Source organism: Haliotis cracherodii, unplaced genomic scaffold (assembly GCF_022045235.1).
Source record: "Haliotis cracherodii isolate W230 unplaced genomic scaffold, xgHalCrac1.p SCAF_17, whole genome shotgun sequence".
Taxonomy (NCBI): Eukaryota; Metazoa; Mollusca; class Gastropoda; order Lepetellida; family Haliotidae; genus Haliotis; species Haliotis cracherodii.
Window position 1 is genome coordinate 314,141 of NW_027266272.1, and position 23,219 is coordinate 337,359.

The 23,219-nt window shown below is 38.5% G+C and overlaps 1 protein-coding gene across 1 annotated transcript in view; it reads left to right on the forward strand.

Annotated features, from left to right (window-relative positions):
• The window catches only part of LOC139464204 (solute carrier family 49 member 4 homolog), a 51,637-nt gene that overhangs the window by 17,642 nt on the left and 10,776 nt on the right, over positions 1–23,219 (forward strand). The window contains exons 4-5 of the mRNA XM_071245726.1: positions 20,363–20,417; positions 23,079–23,113. Of these exons, the coding sequence (XP_071101827.1) occupies positions 20,363–20,417; positions 23,079–23,113 (90 nt within the window). The remainder of the gene's footprint in view (positions 1–20,362; positions 20,418–23,078; positions 23,114–23,219) is intronic.

Here is a 23,219-nt window from a genome sequence, read left to right on the forward strand (position 1 = left end):
GCAATATTTTATTATGTTAGACTTAAATATCTCCTAAGGTATTACATTATGGAATGCGACGAACTTATCGAACAACTGCACCAAGATGAGCCAGAACCTATGGTAGATAAATCTTAAGATAAACATAGAGAAAGACTCGCAGCTTTGGTAGCCAGTGGAAAATGTTCCCAATATTCTGGGGAAAATTATACCACTGAAAAAATTGATAACATAATTGACGAAGAAATTAAAAGACTAGACTGGGAGCTACCAGGGATAAAACAATAGGTTCGGCTATGTTACAACAAAACACAGTTGTAGCTAGTATGTTTCTTCCTATCCCGGCAGAAAATCGCATGTATTTATGCGAATCTCGAGAAAGACCCATCTATCATACACGCTATAGGCGCAGTAAGCTGTGGGTTTTGTGTGTTGGATCTGACTTGGCCCGGGCTGTCAAAATCAACTTAAACATCACAGATGTAACATGACATGTATTCACATCTATAAACTAGTTTAATATCTACCTATATACCACTTTACAGTGTCTCAGATCGCGGAAAAACAAGGTGCTGAACATAGTCACTATCAAAAGTGTTTGGCTTGTGTTGGGTCCGACTTGCCCAGGGCTGTCAAAATCACCTTTAAACACATAGATGTATCATTAAATGTATTTACATCTATAGATTAGTATTCTATCTATCTATATACCACTTTATAATGTCAAGAGTCCATCGTATATAAAGAAAACAAGGTGCTCAGAGTGAAGCCCTTTTCCCTCTACATTCTCAACATAGTCTCTATCAGAAGTGTTTGGCTTGTGTTGGGTCCGACTTGGCCCGGGCTATCAAAATCACCTTTAAACACACAGATGTATCTTTAAATGTGTTGAAGTCTATAGATTAGTATTATTTCTACCTATATACCACTTTATAATGTCACAGTACATCGCATTTAAAGAAAACTTGTCCATTAAAGTCAAGCACTTTTACTGTATTTTCTTAAGAAATATCTCTATCAAAAGTGTTCGGTCCGACTTGGCCTGGGCTGTCAAAATCAACTTAAACCTCACAGATGTAACATCAAATGGATTCACGTCTATAACCTAGTATAATATCTACCTATATACCACTTTATAGTGTCTCAGATTGCAGTATTTACAGAAAACAAAGTCCTTTGTCACTGTGCCGGTTGACATGAATTCAGGGTGTCCTACTATGTTAGTCGATCCGGTTCAGAAAGGTTTTTATAGATCTTCGTTTAGGGCGTAGATCTTCTTGTTCAGGGCATCATGGTTTGAAATTCCCTGGCCATGATGCCATCGGTTCTGATATCTCGAAGTGACTCCGGAAAGGAATACCACAGCTCTGTACAAACATAAATATCTTAGACGTTATTCACACCCAAAACAGTACCGTTGCCGGTCAAGTCAAACACATCGGACGAACCTATTGTAATATGTTGTCATCTGACAATGTTATGGACTATGTGTCACGGTGCATTGCAAAGTCACCTTAAGAGCTGGTAATTTACAAACAAATATTGGATAGTGTATGACAGGAGATGATGACATACCGTGGGTTCTGTTCCCTTAATCAGCCGAGCAGTTTGGTGAAGTCGTCCAAGACTTGCGCGGGTATGTAAGCCAACATGGACAATGACGGACTGTAATGTTAAAGTAACGGTCACTTCAGATGTGTCTGTATCTACCATCAAAACCGGTTTCAATTATCATTGTGGTGAGCTTATTATGACTGATTATTCATTACTACGTGCGTGAAACAGTCCTCATAATGTGCGATGTTACTTCCTTTAACTGCTAAAAGATATGATATATACCTTAAACCTCTCAATGTCCCAGAGAAGATTGGGAATGTCAGCCACCTTGGCTCCTGACAGAGATCTTGTCACTATGCCATCCAAGATATTTGACCAAAGAGTCACCAAAAAGTACTACAGTCATTGTCAGATCGTGATATTTGGAATAGGATGTCAGTGAGCTACCCCGTCACGTTTAAAGGTTAACACTTGGAGAAGGTTAGGTGAGACACTTTGGATTTCAAGATAAAATTCTCTCTCAACCCTGCTTAATGTTTCTATTTATATGTGTGTGTTTAGGAAAACAGGATTATCTGAGAAAGTTGTAATCTGCCATACCGCTAGAATACATGCTGCATTTCCGAGGAGCCACTTCCGACAAAGCTTGTACTGTGATAACACACTTGTCCTGAACCTGACTTGGACCACTCAGTATATTTGTCGTGATGGTCAAAAGACGCTGTCAATTAAAATTTTTAAACACCCGGGCCAAGTCGATCCGACAGGTGGAATGATACGCAGGATGTAAAAGAAAAAAAAACAAGTACAGTACAGAAACTGAAGTAAGTTGTGTAGGGTTACCTATCTAGGTTTTTCTGTATGCTTACACATCATCACGTCATACTGTGTTTAATTATTTTTTTTAATTCTAATCCTGCTAATGTTTGTCAGTTGCCAGTGATGTTATGTTTTTATAGAATAGTAATTTTCATAGCAATATTGACGATATGTTATGACTTGATTTCGTACTTGTGAGGGAAACTACACTATCATGGCTTACAAAAGTATACCGGAATCATTTAAGGACTGACATGTTAACGGAAGTTAAAAAGACAACATTTTGGTTTTGTTGATGAGCCTCAACAAATACATAAGTTACCAATAAAATGGTAGGCTATTAACTACCACTAAAAGCTCGGGGCAGCTAACTAAGGGCAAATGATTGATTGATTATGCAACACCTACTTGATTGCAATAACACAAGGGGCAATTAAGCAAGCTGAGTAGAGGTGTAATTTGGATTAATTTCACACTTAATGAGACACAAGATTTGTAGTTAAGCTAAAACATTTCTCAATTTAAATTCAGTGTGATCGAATAATCAAATTAGTGTAATGTAAGACGATGTCTGAACTATGAAACCAAACATTAATGGTATTAACTCAAATTTGGGTGCAGAAAGGTGTTTTTCTTGCAAAAACATGTACATGTGCATATGTTAATGTACGATAACTAAGTGGTACCTCCGATGTAAGTACATGTACTATATGAGTAACTGTTCTAAGATTCATCTACCCAATAAAATTCAAACTTCCAAATACACTGATGATGGAGCTCTCTGCGTTCACACCAGAAGCATAAATATGGTTCAAAAGTTACTGCAGAATGCATTAAATAAAATTCAAATATGGGGTTTCTCACTAAATGCCGAAAAACCCACAGGGATAGTATTCAAACACAGAAATATGCGTGCAAACACACCCAAACTACAACTAAACAAAAAACCATACAATTCCAAAAAGAAACCAAATTCCTTGGACTAATCTTTGATCAACACCTCACCTGGGGTGCTCACATTAAAAACCTAACAAATAGATGCACTGAAGACCTAAGCACACTACGCTGCCTGACAGGTTCCAGCTGGTGGGCCTCCAAGGAGACCCTACTATCACTTTACAAATCACTAATTAGATAAAAAAATAGACTATGTATACCAAATATACAACACCTCCTTATTAAGCGATAAACTAAACTCAATTCAATATCAAGCACTCAAGATAATCACACACACTTATCATGGCACACCGCACATATCGCTACAGGCACTAACAGGCGAAATACCCCTGAATCTACGCCAAGAACATCTAACAATTAATTACTCGGCCTCAACCCAACAAAACCAACAAATCCAACAGATCCTTAAAACTAACATAAGCCCAAGACTCAGCTCTAGCTTGCAAAAACCCTCAATTAACGCCAATCTCTCAATGCATAATAAATTACCTAGATACACACAACCTAAATAATTTATAGTTAAACACAGCCCCAAATTACACCTTCACACCCAAACTCCAAACCCCAAGAATCAACATATTTCTCTCCACCAGACTAAATTAAGAAACTGATCCAAATACCGCTAAATCCATCACATTAGAATGCATTCACGAAAAATGGCCAAATTGGTGTCACATTTACTCAGAATGCACAGGATTCGGCATCCATATCACCAAACCCAAAAAGGAAACACAATCATGTAGGCTCCCAAATAATCACTCAATTTTCACAGCCTAATTAAGGGGAATAGTAACAGCCCTGCACAGTGATAAAATAAATAGACACAAAAAACCCTAATCCTTCCAGACTCATTAAGTGGGCTCCAGGCCATAAAAAACAGAAAGACAAAAAACGCCCAAAACTAATACAACAGATAATTAAAAGCGCCAACAATTTACATAAACTAGGTAAAGACATAGAAATAGTTTGGATCTCTGCCCATGTTGGAGTGTTTGGCAAGAGAAAAAGCAGCCGAATCAGCAATAATATTAGAAGAAGTAAGCATCAACCTAACAATATAAAAAAACGAAATTAAAAGTATCACAAAGGAAAAAAATCTTCCCAAAGTGGCAAAATAACTATCAGAAAACTGATTGCAAACTAAAACACCTGCTACAAAATCCACTCAAAAAAACAAAAATCCATCATAAAACCAAAAAAAATGACAGAGTAATAACTAAACTACAAACAGGCCATACTAAGTTAAACTCCCACCTACACCAAATTAAAAAACACCAAACCGCCTCAACATGTAGCATTCACACACTTGGCTTGGACAGACGTGTCCTCCAAAGTTCGCTACCTCATGCTCATACTATGAGAGACCTTTCAAAGTCACTGCCGAGGGAGCTGGTTGCCATCCTGGAGCCCCTGTTGGCTTCCCGGGTTGGCCACTCCTCCCTCAAGACTTTTTTAGACTAGGCCTGTATAGTTTATATCTTTGGGTTGCACTTCTTTATTTATTCATTACACTTTTTTTCCCCCAGTAGTATAAGTGCAACCCCGTGTGCTAGATATGCTATAGTGTAATTATTACACGCGGAAAGCGCACGTTAAATCTCCGATATTACCAATCCACCATAACATTATATTGCACACATTACCAGCAACACAGAACAACACTCCAATCCACATTAAATTGCAACAATCAAATGACACTATCAACGGTACTAGCAATGGTACTTAACCCCCTAACATTTAAAGCACCAGGCATATATCTAATCAAAACAGACCTACTTGGCCGCATTTAAAATAAAAAAAATAAAAGTACAGCAAACAAGCCAACAACAACCCAATAAACTACCTTTAGTCCACCTTCCAGCTTTTGTATGGCATTTTTCAAAATTCCAAATTTGTTCTCCAAATTAAGTAAGCAACCCTAAAAGCCCCCCCCACCCCACACCCCAACCCCCCCCCCCCCCCCCCCCACCCCCCCACCCCCCTAGGTTGCCTCACCTTTTCGGACATACCCCTATCGACCAAACACCAAATGACCTGGCAGACCCGTGCACGAAATACGCATTTGTCGGAGAGCGCACGTTAAATTCCTAATTTAAGTAAGTAAGTGTAACATTTATACATAAAAGTATTCTTTTTCTACCAAGGATTTAAGATTGGGAGGCCTCTAAATGCATAAGTTATTTCTTTTTACAAAAGAATAGGATTTCGATCAAAAGGTTTACATGACAAATACGACTTTCAATCACATTTAAATCTAAAAGGTTACAGTGCATTTCAGCCTAGAGTGGGTGTGGAGAGTATGCGAAAAGAGGCTTCACTTCGTATACATATAAATACATTTTATTGATACATATCTGTCGGTAAGTTGATTTTGACAGCCCCGGCCAAGTCGGACCCAACACAAGCCAAACACTTCTGATAGACACTATGTTGAGAATGTAGTGGGTATAGGGCGTCACTTTGAGCACTTTGCTTTCTTTAAATACTGCAATCTGAGACATAACAAAGTGGTATATAGGTAGATATAATGCTAGTCGATAGATGTAAACACATTTCATAAAACATCTATGACGTTTAAGTTGATTTTGACAGCCAGGACGAAGTCGGACCGAACACTTTTGATAGAGATTTTTCTTAAGAAAATACAGTAAAAGTGTTTGACTTTAACGCACAAGTTTTCTTTAAATGCGATACACTGTGACATTATAAAGTGGTGTATAAGTAGATACAACACTGATCTATAGATGGAAACACATTTGAAGATACATCTGTGTGTTTAAAGTTGATTTTGACAGCCCGGGTCAAGTCGGACCCAACACAAGCCAAACACATCTGATAGAGACTATGTTGAGAATGTAGAGGGAAAAGGGCTTCACTTTGAGCACTGTGTTTTCTTTAAATACAGCGATCTGAGACACTGTAAAGTGTTATTTAGGTAGATATAATACTAATCTATAGACGTGAATCCATTTCATGTTACATCTGTGAGGTTTAAGTTGATTTTGACAGGTAATTATGGTGCACGTTTGTGGTTGGTGATTGTTCAGTAATGTCATGTGTGTATGTTGCATCAATAATATGTAGGTATGGTTGCCGATAATGAAGTAATCAGCCAATAACACTTTGGCCAGTCTTGGCCCTGCTGAGAAAACTGAGGAAACACCACAAACACCGATTGCACCACAAATCAGAGTGACTAAGAATCCTCGAAAAGTCAGAGCTGGTAGGAAGGGTGAGCTAGCAAGGAAGGCAAAGGCCTCCAATTCAAACACTGAACATAGCCTGATTAAAACTTGTGCTGCCTATATACTAGGAGTTGTTGCTATAGGAGCGGTATGGATTTATAAGAAGAGAAAACAACACACGTTCAAAAATTAGATGAGGTTCAATTAGAGTTAAGCCCTCATGTAATGTTATAAAGCAAAGACTACTCCAGTTACAGACGGTAAAATGTTATGCCCATATAGCTAAAATGATTACTAAAGCCACACCACCAAAGCTAGATTTTAATGGTTATGATATTTGTATGATGGTTCTAGGTGTAGGCCTTGCAATTGCAACAAAAAGCATGCTAATCAAACAAGGGCTTATCCCAGAAGACATAATGCGGTAAATAAACATTTGAATATTTTATAAACATATAGTATGGCATCACTTGCAATGATGGTTGGTGGAGCTATTGTTAATGCTCTAGCTTTTTCGGGGAGTAATCATTTATTTTCTACTATGAGGGAATCAAACCCTAAAGAAATTAAAGAGGAGCATAAACGACATAATAAAGCATTAGAACAACCCGAAACAGCTCAGTCACAATGGGCCAGGCGCAGAATGGAGAGATTAGATTTTAATAATGATGAACTGCGTAAACAAGGACATTCAATTCAAACGTTTAAGGATGTTGAATCTGCCATGCATGAATACTTCCTTGTTTATGGAAAGACACTTGACCCAATACCAAGGCCAACAATAAGTCAGTTTTTTACACCTTCAGAAAGACTGAGAGATAGCGTTTATAGTTTTGGGGTTGACTGGTGTGTCCATATTTAACTACGTTATTATGCATAAGCTATGATCTATTACACACTAGCTAAAAATAACCATGACGGCTCAGCTATGTCGCCATGACCTGTCAACACACTAGGTTGAGCTGAGTCTTATCAGCTATTAATAATAACCCTGACAGCTCAGCTATAAATAGCGCTGACTGGCTGGGCTGACACGCATTTAGACAAATGATACTAGAAGTGTATATTTATCACAATGGTGAGGGGCACATCAAGATGTAAATTCATATGCATGGGCCAAACACAAAATTGTTGAAAGAACTGTATTGCAGATTTTTGTGGGATACATGCCATTGCAATTAGAAAAGGGCATGTTAATTATACGTGTTCTGTATGTGGGATTGGGTTCAAAGGTAAAAGTCTTGGTGCTGTCAAAAACGGTTTCAAATTATTTATGAGAGGAAAAAGGATAACCACAATGAGAGAAATAGATTGGGTAGAATTCAAACCAATTACAGATTAGTTCGAATGTAGTGATACATCACAATGGTTTTTGTCAGACAGTTGAAGGCTTTGGCAAAAGAACGTGGTCTACATGGTTATTCTCGAATGAGAAAAGCTGAATTGATTGATTTACTTGGTTTGGAATACAACAAACCCCAGACTGTTAAAGAACTCAAAGCTCAAGCGATAAAAAGTAATTGTCGAATGAGAAAAAGCTGAATTGATTGATTTACTAGATGATAGTGAGTGAGTGAGTTTAATTAAAGTCACGTCGGCAATATTTCAGCCATAATGTGACTTGAAAGAGTTGGACAAGATTAATAAAAAACTGTCTATGAAGGACAGTAGAATAACTAGCAGTATATCACAGATTGACTTAAAACTAGTTGTAGAACATTAAAACTATTTTAACAGTTGGATACGACACAATATAAAAATGTGGCTATAGATCACCAGCAACAAGGGGAAGGTCACCATACTAGGGACCAAGGGGACTTACTGTACCTCTGCTACCTGCATGGTTCCCCTGCAGGATTTACACCTTTACCCAAGTTACCGGTGATTGTTGCAAGTTTAGCCAGAGATTAAAATCAACAAATATTCTGCAGTTAAAATAGAGGTAGATATAAATATACATTGAAAGAGGTGGTCTTACATACCCTCTCAGGGGGACAATAATTTTACGTCAAGGGCATAGCCACGAACAATCTCTGTTAATAATGATACACCACCGATTCATAAAATACATATCAAAATTTGTGAACTAGTTCAATATCTTTTAAAAAGTTGAGGATTAAATATGCATTAACATTGTTAAAAAGGTCCTTAACTGTTTTGACACTGAAATATTGATCCCTTGTGATGGAAAAATCGATACAGTCAAGCAGGACATGCCTGACTGTGATTCTCTCATCACAAGGGATGCAAAACGGAGGATCCTCACCTTTCAAGAGATAATCATGAGTATATCTGCTGTGGCCAATACGACATCGTTGCATAACTACCTCATCAAATCTGGACTGACAACCCAAGTAGGTGTAACCAATATTGGGTTTAATGTCATGTAATTTATTGTCTACTAGGGTGTCCCACTTCTTTTGCATTAGATCACGGATGTAAGATCTTATTGCAGGTTTCAAATCACTATATGGTAGCAGAAGTGGTGTCACAGACTTGTTGAGCGCTGCCTTTGCAGCAGCATCGGCCATGGTATTTCCAGTTATGCCCACATGGCTCGGCAACCAACAAAATACGATGTCACATTGGCCAGTTGAAAGATCATTGTATACTTCTAAAATATGTAAAATTATCGGATGAGTAGAAGACACCTTAGTTAACACCTGAAGACAAGAAAGAGAATCCGAAAAAATGATGAACTGTTTACATGAAGACTGTCGTTGAATATATACCAAGGCTGTAAGGATAGCATTGGCCTCAGCAGTGAAAATAGAGCTATTGTCTTGTATTCTAGACGATATAATCTTGGAACGTCCTTGGACCCATCAGTAAAAATGGAACGGTGAGTGTCATATTTGCTTCGCAGTTGTAAATATTCCTGTTGATATACTAGTTGATTTGTGTCAGATTTTAGAAAGCGTGTCAGTGAAATGACTACTTCTGGCCTTATCAACTTCCGGGAAGGAGTGAGTGAGTGAGTGAGTGAGTTAATATTTAAAGTCACATCGGCACTATTTCAGCCATATCGTGACTTGAACAAGGTAAACATTTATATTATATATATAAACCTGTCGCCGAAGGACAGTACAACAATTAGCAATGTATCACAGATTATAATTTTAAAAACTAATTTTAGAGCAATAAAATGATCAAATTAAATCAGACGACACAGTATAAAAACGGGCTGTAGATCGCCAGCAACCAAAGCTAGGCCACCATACTTGGGACCATGGGGACTTACGGTACTTCTGCTACCTACATGGTCCCCAGCAGGATTTACACCATCCCTCAGGCTACTGGCGATGATCAGAAAGATTAGCCAAACAGTTAAAATCAACAAAAATGCTACGATTAAAATCACAGCAAAATGAAAAGATACTTTGAATGATACCCGACTTACGTACCTTCCCAGGGGGACAATAGTTTTATGATACTTCAACCCCCTGTAAAGATACAGCCACTAACAATCCAAGTCATGAATTCAATTTACCAAATTAAAATCACTTTCTATATACTGTACATATTATAATCAAAATTTATCTATCAATTCTATTTCTTTTAAAAAAATGATGAGTAAATGAGCACTGATACTAAAAAGATCCTTGATGGACAAAACTTTGAAATACTTATCCCTTGTAATGGAAAAATCAATACAGTCCAGCAGGACATGCTTGACTGTGATTCTCTCATCACAAGGGATACAAAACGGAGGATCCTCACCTTTTAATAGATATTCGTGTGTATATCTTGAATGGCCAATACGACATCATCGTAAAATGACCTCTTCAAATCTGGACTGACACCCCAAGTAGGTGTAACCGAGAGTTGGCTTAATTTGATGTAATTTATTGATACCTACTTGGGTGTCCCACTTCATTTGCATAAGATCTCTGATGTAACATCTGATCACAGGTTTATAATCACTGTATGGAAGTAGAAGTGGTGTCACAGATTTGTTGAGGGCTGCTTTAGCATCAGCATCAGCCATTGTGTTGCCTTTTATGCCCACGTGACTGGGCAACCAGCAAAAGACGATGTCGTATTGGCCAGTTGAAAGATCATTATAAAGTTCTAACATGTTTAAAATGATTGGATGACTAGAAGAGACTTTTTTTAGTGCCTGAAGACAAGATAACGAATCAGAAAAGATTATAAATCGTTTATATACAGATTGTTTTTGAATGTATCCCAAGGCTGTAAGGATAGCATTGGCCTCAGCAGTGAATATAGAGCTATTATCTGGTATTCTGGACGATAAATGTTTTGATCCAATGACGGTGACAGATGCTACTTGGCCACCATCCTTGGATCCATCAGTAAAGATTGAACGGTGAGTGTCGTATTTATTTCTTAACTGTAAATATGCTTGTTGATATATGAGTGGATTGGTCTCAGATTTTATAAAACGTGTGAGGGAAATGTCTACTTCTGGTATCACCAACTGCCAGGGAGGAGAAGACAAAAGGCGGTAAGGAGAGATGAGATCTAAATCTATATGGGCAGCAATAACATTTGATTTAATCCGAATTCCAAGTGGGGGAACCAGCTTTGGTTTCCTCAGAAACAGTTCTTCATACTGAGGATGAAAAACGGAGGCATATGCAGGATTAGAAGGGTTAGAGTGTAATTTTGTGATATATTGAAGGGATAATTCAATACGGCGTAGAGACTGTCAACAGGAGAAGTTCTAAAAGCACCAAGGCACAGTCTAAGTCCCTGATGGTGGGTTGAATCTAACTTTTTTAAATTACTCTTGCAAGCTCCAGCATACACAATGGAGCCATAGTCTAATTTAGAGCGGATTAATGATCTATAAAGGTGAAGAAGGGTAGCCGGGAAGGAGAGATAAGATCCAGATCTAGATTTGCATTAGTAATATGGGATTTGAGCCGGATTCCAAGTGGAGGGATCAGTTTCAGTTTCTTCTGAAATAGATTTTCATACATGGGATAGAAAACGGAGTAATAAGCAGGATTAGAGGGGTTCGAACGTAATTTAGTAACATATTGAAGAGACAATTTAATACGGCGGTGTTTTAAGGAAGGTTCATCAGCCTCGACATAGAGGCTGTCAACCGGAGAAGTTCGAAAAGCACCAAGACAAAGTCTTAATCCTTGATGGTGGATAGAATCCAGTTTTTTTAAATTACTCTTACAAGCTCCAGCATACACAATCGAGCCATAGTCCAGCTTAGAGCGAGTGAGAGATCTGTATAAGTGAAGAAGGGTTTCCTGATCCTCTCCCCACTTTGAGTTTGAGACGACTTTTAGCAAATCTAAGGCCTTCAGGCATTTTGTCTTTAGATATTTAATATGTGGCAAAAAAGTTAGAGGATGGTAAAAAATTAAACCTAAAAATTTGGCTTCTTTTACAATCTTGATTGGAGTGCCATCTAAAAAGAGTTCAGGATCTTTATGAGGTTTATATTTCCGACAAAAATGGATACAATTTGTCTTGGTCTGTGAGAACTTAAAGCCATTCTCAAGACACCATTTATGAATTTTATTAAGACACAACTGTAATTGGCGTTCAATAGTACGTATATTTTTACCACGACATGAGATATTAAAATCATCCACAAACAAAGACCCATCAATTGAGTCATTTAATACGTTAGATAAACTATTTATTTTTATGCTAAACAATGTAACAGACAAAATATTGCCTTGTGGAAACCTCTGATCCTGATTATAATGATCAGACAGGGTTGTTCCAACACGAACTTGAAATTGTCTGTCCGTTAAAAACTGCGATATAAAATGAGGCAAACGGCCTCTTAAACCAAAGTCGTGTAAATCTTTTAAAATACCATGTTTCCATGTTGTATCATAAGCTTTTTCAAGATCAAAAAAGATTGATACAGCATGCTGGCTATTTACAATGGAATTTTTAATGAATGATTCTAAACGAACCAGATGGTCAATAGTACTTCGATTTTTGCGGAAACCACATTGAATATTGGTAATAAGATTATTGGTTTCTAAAAACCATACTAAACGGTTATTGACCATGCGTTCCATGGTTTTACAAACACATCTAGTTAACGAAATAGGTTGATAGTTAGATGGATCAGTATGATCCCGGCCAGGTTTCGGTATAGGGATAACAATGGCATTGTGCCAGTAAGGAGGAAAGTGTCCAGTTGTCCAAATATGATAAAAAATATTTAGAAGTGTTTCTAGACATGGATTGGGTAAATGTTTAAGGAGCTGATAGTGGATATTATCAACTCCTTTTGCGGTATCATGAGCTTGCGTTAGGGCAGTATTGAGCTCATGTAGTGAAAAGACTTCATTGTAGTCTTCACCATTATCCGAATTAAAGTTAATAGTTTTCTTTTCTTGTTGATTTTTATATTTCTGAAATTTGGGATTATAATTGGCTGATGAAGAGTGTTTGGCTAAAGTTTCACCCAACTTATTTGCGATGTCTACTTTGTCAGTAAGTAGACCTTGACCATCTTTAAGATGATGAACGTCAGAATTTGAACCCTTCCCTTTGATTCTTTGTACCATGTTCCACACCTTTGTCATTGGTGTACGGGAATTAATCTTTGATACAAAGTTTCTCCAAGACTGTCGCCGATTTTGTTTGAACGTACGTCGAACCTTGGCACCATTTATCTTTACATTATTGAAATTGTGAACTGTAGGGTGACGGCGAAAGTATTTTTCAGCCTTCCCCCTATTCTTCCTAGCCTGTTTGCAATCATCTGTAAACCATGGTTTACGAATGTGTGGTTTAACAGAGGACTTAGGAATAGTTACATCAGCAATATTATTCAGCGTGTCCGTGAATAACTGAAGAGGATCAGGGACGGTAATGAAAATGTCAGATGTCAATTTGTCAGTACAAAGTGTCTGAAATAATGGCCAGTTGGCCCTTTTAAAATTCCACCGTGACTCAGGTGGCTCATCATTCAGGTTAATAGCAGAAAGTATCGTGGGGAAATGGTCGCTTCCACATAGATCATTGTGGACTGACCACTCAAATTCGTTATATACATTTGGATCTGTGAGTGACAAATCAAGAGCAGAATAAGTTCCAGTAGTGGGATGTAGATATGTGTCTGATCCATCATTACATATGCATAAATTATTATTTGAAATGAAGTCTTCCAGGAGTTTCCCTTTGTTGTTGGTATCTGTGCTACCCCACAGAGGGTTATGCCCATTCAAGTCACCCATAATGACACAGGGTCTTGGGAGCTGATCAAACAAATCCTGAAGATCAGACTGCTGAAGAGGAGACGATGGTGAAATGTATAAAGAGCAAAGTGTGAAAGTTTTATGTAAAGACAGACGGACAGCAACAGCTTGAAGGTTGCATTGAATAGGGACGGGGCTATGGATAACATCCTGCCTCACCAAAATGGAAGCGCCACCTGTCGCCTTGTCACCTGGAGGTGAAAACGAATGATACGAATTGTACTGACGAAAATCAAATTTATCTGTATTTTTCAGGTATGTTTCTTGTAAGCTAAAAGCTGATGGTTTAAAATCCTGTGATAATAACTGTAGATCATTGAAATTGTTCATAAGTCCTCTGCAATTCCATTGTATTAAATTAGTGGCTCCACTCATGGTGGTTCAACTGGGATACGTGAACGAGTGGAAGGAACAGTCCCATGTACTGGGAGAGAAGGAGTGACCTCCATGTCCAATGGTTCATAAGAATTATGAACCGCTACAGGGCACGCGTCAGGAGAAGCCTCCTTCAAGTGCTGGAGTGCTCTGGCCTTTCTCCTCATTTGCTTTTTGGTCTGTTTTTTAGATAGATGGGCTTCGCCCTGAACTGATTCGATTTCCATTATAATTTCTGGTTCAGTTGGTTGAATATGCGAAGTTTGCAAGTTTTCCATTTGAGATGAAGACGTCATTGTTGATGGCTTATCCGGAGACAATTTAGGTGCTTCAACAATGATGATCTGGTCATTGTGGACCCAAGAGATTTCAGTATGACAATGAGTGGATCTCATGGTGATTTTGTGACCTTGACTCAGAGAAGAGACTGCAGCTGAATATAATTTATTTGAAGTGGTCTGAGAGGGAACAAGGAGTTTTTTAGCATCAGAGTAGGAAATATTATTTGTATGTTTGATTTTTAGTATTTTCGATATGTGATCGAAAATCGGGCATGATTTGGATGACGACAAGTGCTCACCGCTGCAGTTAGCACATTTGATCTCATTTGTGCACTCTGTGCCCTCATGAGGACCACTGCAACGGGAGCATCTTGTCTTGGCCGTGCAAGATTTGGCCCCGTGACCGAAGTGTTGACACTTGAAACACCAGAGTGGATTTGGAACATAAACCTCCACTCCGATGTTAAAGTATCCAGCTTTTATTGATGATGGAACAGTAGATGTTGAAAATGTGAAAAGATATGTCTGAGTTTTTAATATATTTCCATCTTCTGTTTTGCGTGTGAATCGCTTGACAGCGGTGACACCCTGATGCTTAAGTTCTGCTATAATCTCTTCTTCCGTCATTTCTGAAAGACATCGTGCTCGATCTCGCACGATACCTTGACTAGAATTCAACGTCCTGTGCACTGAGACAGCAACCTGCGTGTTAACAAACTGCTGGAGACCCAGCAAGTTGATAGATTGCTGTTTCCGTGCACATTCCACAAGTATGGAACCAGACGTGTAACGTTCTTCACTTCACCACAAGTACTTTGGATGCCCTTTGATATGGCAAACGGATTAAGTCTTAAAGGAGTTTCATCGACCGATGCGATAACAATGAATTGTGGCCAAGAATCTGCAACAATAGGTGAAACCTCATCGTCAGACGAAACAGAATCGACATGACGACGTTTGTTTGCTTTGAAAGAACCAGGGGATTTGTTGTGAGACATGGTGTGAGTATGTAATTCGACATCTCTGCCCCCCATCCGCCATCGAGTGCCAACAAGGACGATGCTGCAGAGGAAACCAATCTACAACACCAGGGTTGCAAAGGTGTTATACTCAAGCAATATAAACATAGGTAGCTATTTTTGACAAACAGAATTTAAAGTCAGGCTGGTTTGGCCCTTGACAGTAATCTGAAGTCACATAGAACCTAGAGGTTGATATAGAGCCAGATTGGCCCATGAGCCACCGCCTTCTGGCATAAGACTCTAGGCAATTTATTCCATCCAAAATAGTTAATTCACACAAATTATGCATGGCCAAGGCCAAAATATATATCAAAATACAACACATGTGTGCATATATGATATTACGCACAGGGCATGGCATGACCAGCCGATTGATAAGACCGGGCCCATCTTACCACCCGTCTAGGCGAAGTAAGGGCCGAAGTAGTGTGTTGGGCAAAGGAACACAGATCCAGGAACCAGTGCCCTCAACTACCAGACTCCCGTCCTCCGCCGACACAGGGACGCAACCCACGGCAAATGGGCTGCCCACTTTGGTCGCCTCTTACGACCAGCAATGGGGTGCTGTGGAAATATTCTACCCCGGTTCCACACTGGGGAAGAGCTATTAGCGATACCCAGCACTCACCACGAGGAGGTTGCTCTTCACGAGTGCCTACTAGATAATAATTAACTCGCTGATGTTGATAAAAATCGATCAGTTGTTGAGTTAAGATTTGTACCCACAGCCGGCGTTGGTAAATATCTAAGATGTTGGAAAACTGATATTAATTCCAACATGGATGTTAATGATGTTAAGCCCATCATATCGAGCAAAATCAATGAGGAGTTAGATGATTTAAATAGTATAAAATACCAACGGTTTAAATGTGATTGAGTAAAAATGACGCTGAATATATCGAACTTTATTTCTGCAGCAACCAAGAAGTTATAACCGAATCTGAGTCTATAAGCGCATCATTAGATGCTTCAATTCAGCTGATACAAGAAACTTTAGAACTTTGGACTAATAGAGTTTCTGGTTGGGGTGTGGATAAAATCGCTAGTTTATATTTAGATATAGCAAATTATATGCCTTTCAAAGGTGGATCTTATATAGATTTACCCTCATATTATAAAAAGAAAAAAGCCATAATTAATGTAAAAAATAAAGGCGATGAATGTTTCAGAATGATGATAAGATCAGACATGTTCCCCGCAGACAAACATCCAGATAGACCTTCTAGCTATCCCCAAAACGACGGACTCAACCTTAATGGTATAGACAAACCTACACCAATCTCGCAAATTGATAAGGTGGAAGAGCAAAAAAAATCAGCTATAAATGTTTACAGACGTACTTCTCAAAGAATTGTTGTACACAGGATAAGCTCCGCTCCAGAACATATTCCCAGAATCAATGCATTTCTAATCGAAAAAGATTGTTAATATCATTATACGTGGATAACGAGTTTAAGCCGACTATTATACGATCAAACAAAACATAAGGAAAAGAAATATTTCTGCGAAAGATGCCTGCATTGGTACAGGAGACAAGATCTATTAGAAGTGCATAAAGAAGACTGCAGAGGTGTTGGACAGACTGTTATCAGGATTGATATGCCTAAAGAGGAAAAAAATATATTATTATTTGAGCATTATTGTAATCAAATGCCAGTACTGAACATAATTTATGCTGACTTCGAAGTGCTTATCAAACCGATAGAAAATACCAAAGACAATACTGAATGTAGTTTTATGTACAAAACTCAAGAACATTTTCCTTGTGGGTTTGGATATATAGTTGTAAGGTATGATGGGAAAACAAACCCGCCCGTGATTTACAGAGGTCCCGATGCAGCGGGAAAGTTCCTCAAATACCTACAAAATGAAGAGAGAATAATCAGGGAAAATTTATCGCGTAAGAAACCCATGTGTATGACGAGGGATGACTGGAGGGCCTATAAGAAGTCAACATGTTGTCATGTTTGTAATATTAATATACTCCTGAATGGGGATTCCATAAGGGATCATTGCCACGTCACGGGTAATTATCAGGGAGCCGCGCATAACGAGTGTAACTTGAAAATAAAAATGAATTCTCAAACAATACTCAACCCCGTTGTGTTTCACAACCTTAGAGGATATGATTCTCATCTCATCTCAAAGACTGACGGCGGCTTAACGTGCATTCCTAATAATATGGAAAAATACATATGACTGTCGTTGACTAAAACTATACGTTATACGAACAAAGATGGGAAAGCTAGAATAAAGCAAAGTAATAGGCTTAGATTCATAGACTCTGTATTGTTTTTGTTATCTTCCCTGGACAATTTAGCTAATGCGAACAATCCCGATGACTTTGCAATAACAAATCAATTTACTGATCGGTTAACAGGGCATTTGTTGTTGAGAAAAGGTGTATATCCTTACGAATATATGGATGATTTGTCTAGATTTGACGAAACCAAATTACCACCGTTTGAATCATTCTAACAGAATCTAAAACAACCGATGTCGATTATGAACATGCTCTGATGGTGTGGGATAGATTAGGTTGTAAGAATTTAGGTGAATATCACGATCTGTACTTAAAAAACGATGTACTGTTACTCGCCGATATATTCGAGATACTTAGAAAGACATGTTCCGGCATCGTACCATTCCAGTCCCGGACTATCATGGGATGCATTGTTGAAGAAGACCGGTGTAGAACTAAAATTACGAGCTGGTTACGATATGCACTTGTTTGTTGAGAAAGGATTAAGAGGTGGTATATCGATGACGGCGAAAAGGTATTCTAAAGCTGATAATAAACTAGTGGAAGGATATGATCCCAGTAAACCTGATACGCACATTTTATATCTCGACGCCAACAATTTGTACAGATGGGCTATGAGTCAACCTTTACCCACGGGTGGTTTTGAGTCGATCGACGTGAATGATATCCCCACGTACACATTCCGATATAGGGAACATACTAGAAGTTGACTTAGAATATCCAACAGACTTAAACAAAGACCATAACAGTTATCTGCTTGCTCCTGAAAGATTAATGGTTAATAAAGACTGGATGTCGGAATATCAACACTCCTTGATACGTAATACTAGGTTAGCTAACGGAGAAAAACTCGTACCAATTTGATGGATAAGACAAAATATATAGTTCACTATAGAAATCTCCAGTTGTATCTATCGTTAGGTATGAAACTAAAGAAAATACACGGAGTTCTAAAGTTTGATCAAAGCCCTTGGATGGAGCCCTATATAAGACTGAACACAGAATTAAGAAAGATGGCTACCAGTGATTTCGAAAAGAATCTATATAAGCTCAGAAATGACTCAGTATTTGGAAAAACTATGGAGAATCTAGGGAAGCATGTTGATGTTAAATTAGTCAGGTCTAATGAGGAAGGAAGACTCAGGAAACTTATAGCCAGTTCGGCTTTTAACAGAAGCAAGATATTTGTTAATGACTTAGCCGCACTACATAGAAAAATAATATAAAATTCAACAGACGGGTGTACGGTGGTATGAGTATTCTTGACTTGTCAAAACACTTAATGTATGACTTTTATTACAACAAACTTAAGAAGCAGTAGAGTGATAAATTTGAGGTGTTATATACTGACACGGGTTCTTTGTTGATGGAAATACAAACCGAGGATGTATATAAAAATATGGCCAAAAAAATAGATATGTACGACATGAACAATTACTTAATAGATAATCCACTGCACAGTGTAGTAAATAAAAAGGTATTAGGTAAGATGAAGGATGAATGTGCTGTGACCCCTAGAACAGAGTATGTCGGATTAAGACCAAAGATGTATTCTATAAAGAAGTCTGATAATTGGGAAATAAGAAAAGCTTAGGGTGTTGAGAAGTATGTAGTAAAAAAGCATATCAAACACGAACAGTATAAAGAAGCATTATTCAACGGTAGAACGTTCAAACACGAGATGAACCCTTTAAGAAGTTACAATCATAGGATATATGGATTAAGAATGAACAAGACATCATTATGCCCCTTAGATACAAAGAGATGGATTGATAAGGATGGTGTAACTACCTCTGCTTATGGTTATGGTGGTATTATGTATCGTTGGGAACTATGAGCAACTCTCCTCGTACAAATCCCCTACCCGGTCCATCTTTAAGATAATAAAGAATGGGCTCTCCTTCTTTCATAACCAATTGACTAATGTTATATATCTTAAGGGACCAAATCGGATCTGTTGCACGACGTTGGCCTCCTTCGAGTTCTGGTAGAAATATCTGACGCTTACTCCGGAAGTGTTTGTTCTATGCCTCTCCACAGTGCTGCAGATTCAGAAGTCACAGATTTCATTTTAATCGCATCAGATGGTTTCTTCCCCATTAATCTCGTTACTTCATTATTTAGTGTTGATACAAAAGCTGATAATCGTGTCACCCATTCGGTTGATCTTAATCGTTCCGATTTCATTTCAATCCCATACTAATATCCACATCTTTAGATACCTTAGCCGCAGTTGCTAATTTTGTATAGCTCCTATACTTTTCCAATATCCTCATGGGCTATAGTAAATTTTATCCATTATTAATTAATATTGATGTTTCTTTTAAAACGACTCATGACGATCGTTGAATCATATCATCATTTTTGCTTAAAAAAATCCCTCTGTAGTAGCAGTATAGGGTATAAATCTGGCTCCAGTGGAAGTGAGCCAGAACTGTCATTGTCTATAAAAATTTATATCATAGAAGCATTGATAGTGTTCGAAAATGGTTCAGGTAGTGGTGAGCTAGAGCCCTTTTCTTTACAATTTAGCTTAGTCTCATGATGATTATTTGTGCGTATCAACATTTTCACATAAAAAAATGCCCTCTGTAGTAGCAGTATAGGGGTATAAATCTGGCTCCAGTAGAAGTGTTCCAGAATCCCCATTACTTATACTACTGAGGGTGTTGTATTGAGTAAACCTGTTGCTATGCCAACACATCTTTCTTTTCAGGGCCTCAGGTTGTACAAGAAGACACACACGTTTACAACTTTACTCTGGGCAACATGTAAGCAAATGGACACCTGCATATTTAGCAAAACATAAACAGTAGGATGCTGGACATGAATCATAGAGTTATCTGCACATAAGCTAGAGCGAAGCAGTTTCGTAGGCAGCGATTGGACGACACTAAACATATCGTCCATTGGTCCACAGGTTCTGATGAAAACAGAGGAAAAACGGAAAGTTTTTGTTTTCATAAATATAATTAGATCAAATTGTTATCAGGTTGTTTTCCCCAAAGCGAACTTCCGAGGTGGAGACATGTCCCCAATACAATACCAATACAATACGTTTCTTAAATAAGGACGCTAGCATGCGCACATATTACCGGAAAAAACACATTAGGTTTAAAAAGGCTTAGGTTACTACGCCAGGTGGAACCAGTTTAGGCAATGACAATGAAAATACTTTATTTCCTGTAAGGGAATTCTTTGTACCAATGAAGTGAAAACAAATTGTATACTAAAATGACATGACAGTACAGAACTTAGGAATACTTTAAGGGACGAACACATGGTGGGATAAAAGGGCTGGGCAGCACAAGGTGTAGGTAACACAGATTTCTTTATGAAATTATTTAAGTAAAGAATTAGAGATTGCAACGACCAAGATTGGCACGCGTTAATGATAACAAACCCTGTTTGGTATTGTGTTCATGTATAAAGCGACGCGTGAAGATCCGGGGTAGAATAGGTCTTCAGCAACCCATGCTTGCCGTGAAGATCCGGGGTAGAATAGGTCTTCAGCAACCCATAATTGCCGTGAAGATCCGGGGTAGAATAGGTCTTCAGCAACCCATAATTGCCGTGAAGATCCGGGGTAGAATAGGTCTTCAGCAACCCATAATTGCCGTGAAGATCCGGGGTAGAATAGGTCTTCAGCAACCCATGCTTGCCGTGAAGATCCGGGGTAGAATAGATCTTCAGCAACCCATACTTGCCGTGAAGATACGGGGTAGAATAGATCTTCAGCAACCCATGCTTGCGTAAAAGGCGATGTGCTTGTCGTAAAAGGCGACTAACGGGATCGGGTGGTCAGGCTCGCTGACTTGGTTGATGCATGTCATCTATTCGAATTGCGTGGATCAATGTTCATGATGTAAATCACTGGATTGTCTGGTCCAGACTCGATTATTTACAGACCGCCGTCATATAGCTGTAATATTGCTGAGTGCGGCTTAAAACAACAAACCAAACCAAATCATGTATAAAGCCATCCTTTCAACCTGGAAATATTAACATCGCCAGGTATAGAATTGCACTGCTGAAATGTAGTCGGTTATAATTTATTGGGTATTCAGATAGATAGAGGCAGGTCTGTTGATGTAGAGAATATGTTTGTGTGCCCAGAATGTAATGTACTTGAAGAGGAAGCTCACGTAATTTTCAATTGTCCTCTGTACTTACAGATAAGAAGCAAATATTTGTCAGCAGGCGAGCATCTCAACACTTTTGTTAGACACGACATGGTGATCATGTTAAACTCTGATAATGATGAGATGATTTTTGATATGGCAAACTACCTAACAATTTTTTTACATATTCTTTATGAGAAAATAATTGTAGTTTATATTTACTACATATATGTAGAATGTTACAAGTGGTTATAATACTTACACAGTCACATCTTACATATATATTGTCATTTTGTGAATCACATGACTATCTGTACTGTGGGTCTTATGGCCTTTCACCTCAATAAATCCTTACACGGTCTAAGACCTCTAAAAAGAATTTGAAAACGCGGCAATAAATATCGCCGGGAAGGAGGTACAAGTGTATACTATTTGTTTAAAAAATTTCGTGGTCAGCAAATAATTTTCAGGCTTAATTTTAAAACACGCATTTCGTATAGATCAACTGTCAAATGCGACACACAGCTACTAAACAATCTTGTCTAAACGTGATTTGTTTGAACTAAAGAGCTCCGAACTAGCACTGAATAAAACAACGAAAAGAAAGAGAAAAGTGAATACTCTCTTGTTGACATAAAAATATCCCAATTTACGCTGAAACTGTCTTTGTTAACGTTATTTATAAACAGCAACAGTGTTGATATGCCAGTTTAACAAAAAACTCATTCACATTTAACACAAGATAACTGTCATCAAACCACATTGCGATATACTAATTCCCTCTCTGTAGTACTGTTCATTGTCTCTAACCTCTGCTCTAACGAGGTCAACCAATGCAAGCGGGAGAATGGAAGTTCTTGAATCATAGTGTGTTTGTTTGTTTGTTGTTTAACGCCAAACTCAGCAGTATTCCAGCTATATGACTAAATAATCGAGCCTGGATGAGACAATCCATTGATTGCCATCACGAGCATCGATCCACGCAATCCACGATGACATGTACCAACCAAGTCAGCGAGCCTGACCACCTGATCCCGTTAGTCGCCTCTTACGACAAGCGTGCAATCATAGGGGTAGCTGGAGTAACAATGTAGTAGCTCACTGAAGCACTGCTAAAATCTTCCTCCTTGCACAGTGAAGACAATGCAGACAGGACGCTGAATGTCCGTGCACACACTGTCATGACCCAGCCTACACGGGGGTAGTCATAGATTGACACCCTTGTATTGGCTTGTATTGACACCCCTGTTAGCACCAGATCTACCCTGACGGCCATGAGGTGACGTCACAACATGTTGTCTTGTGTTGCAGGTCTTCCCTGAGTGCGAGTGACAACGTAATGGAAGGTAAGACCCACGTGATGCATCCACAGTGAAATATATTCACAAATGCTTAAATATTCTAGTTTGTTTTATTTCCACCAGAAAGGAGATTTGTGGTTTAGGTCGTAGC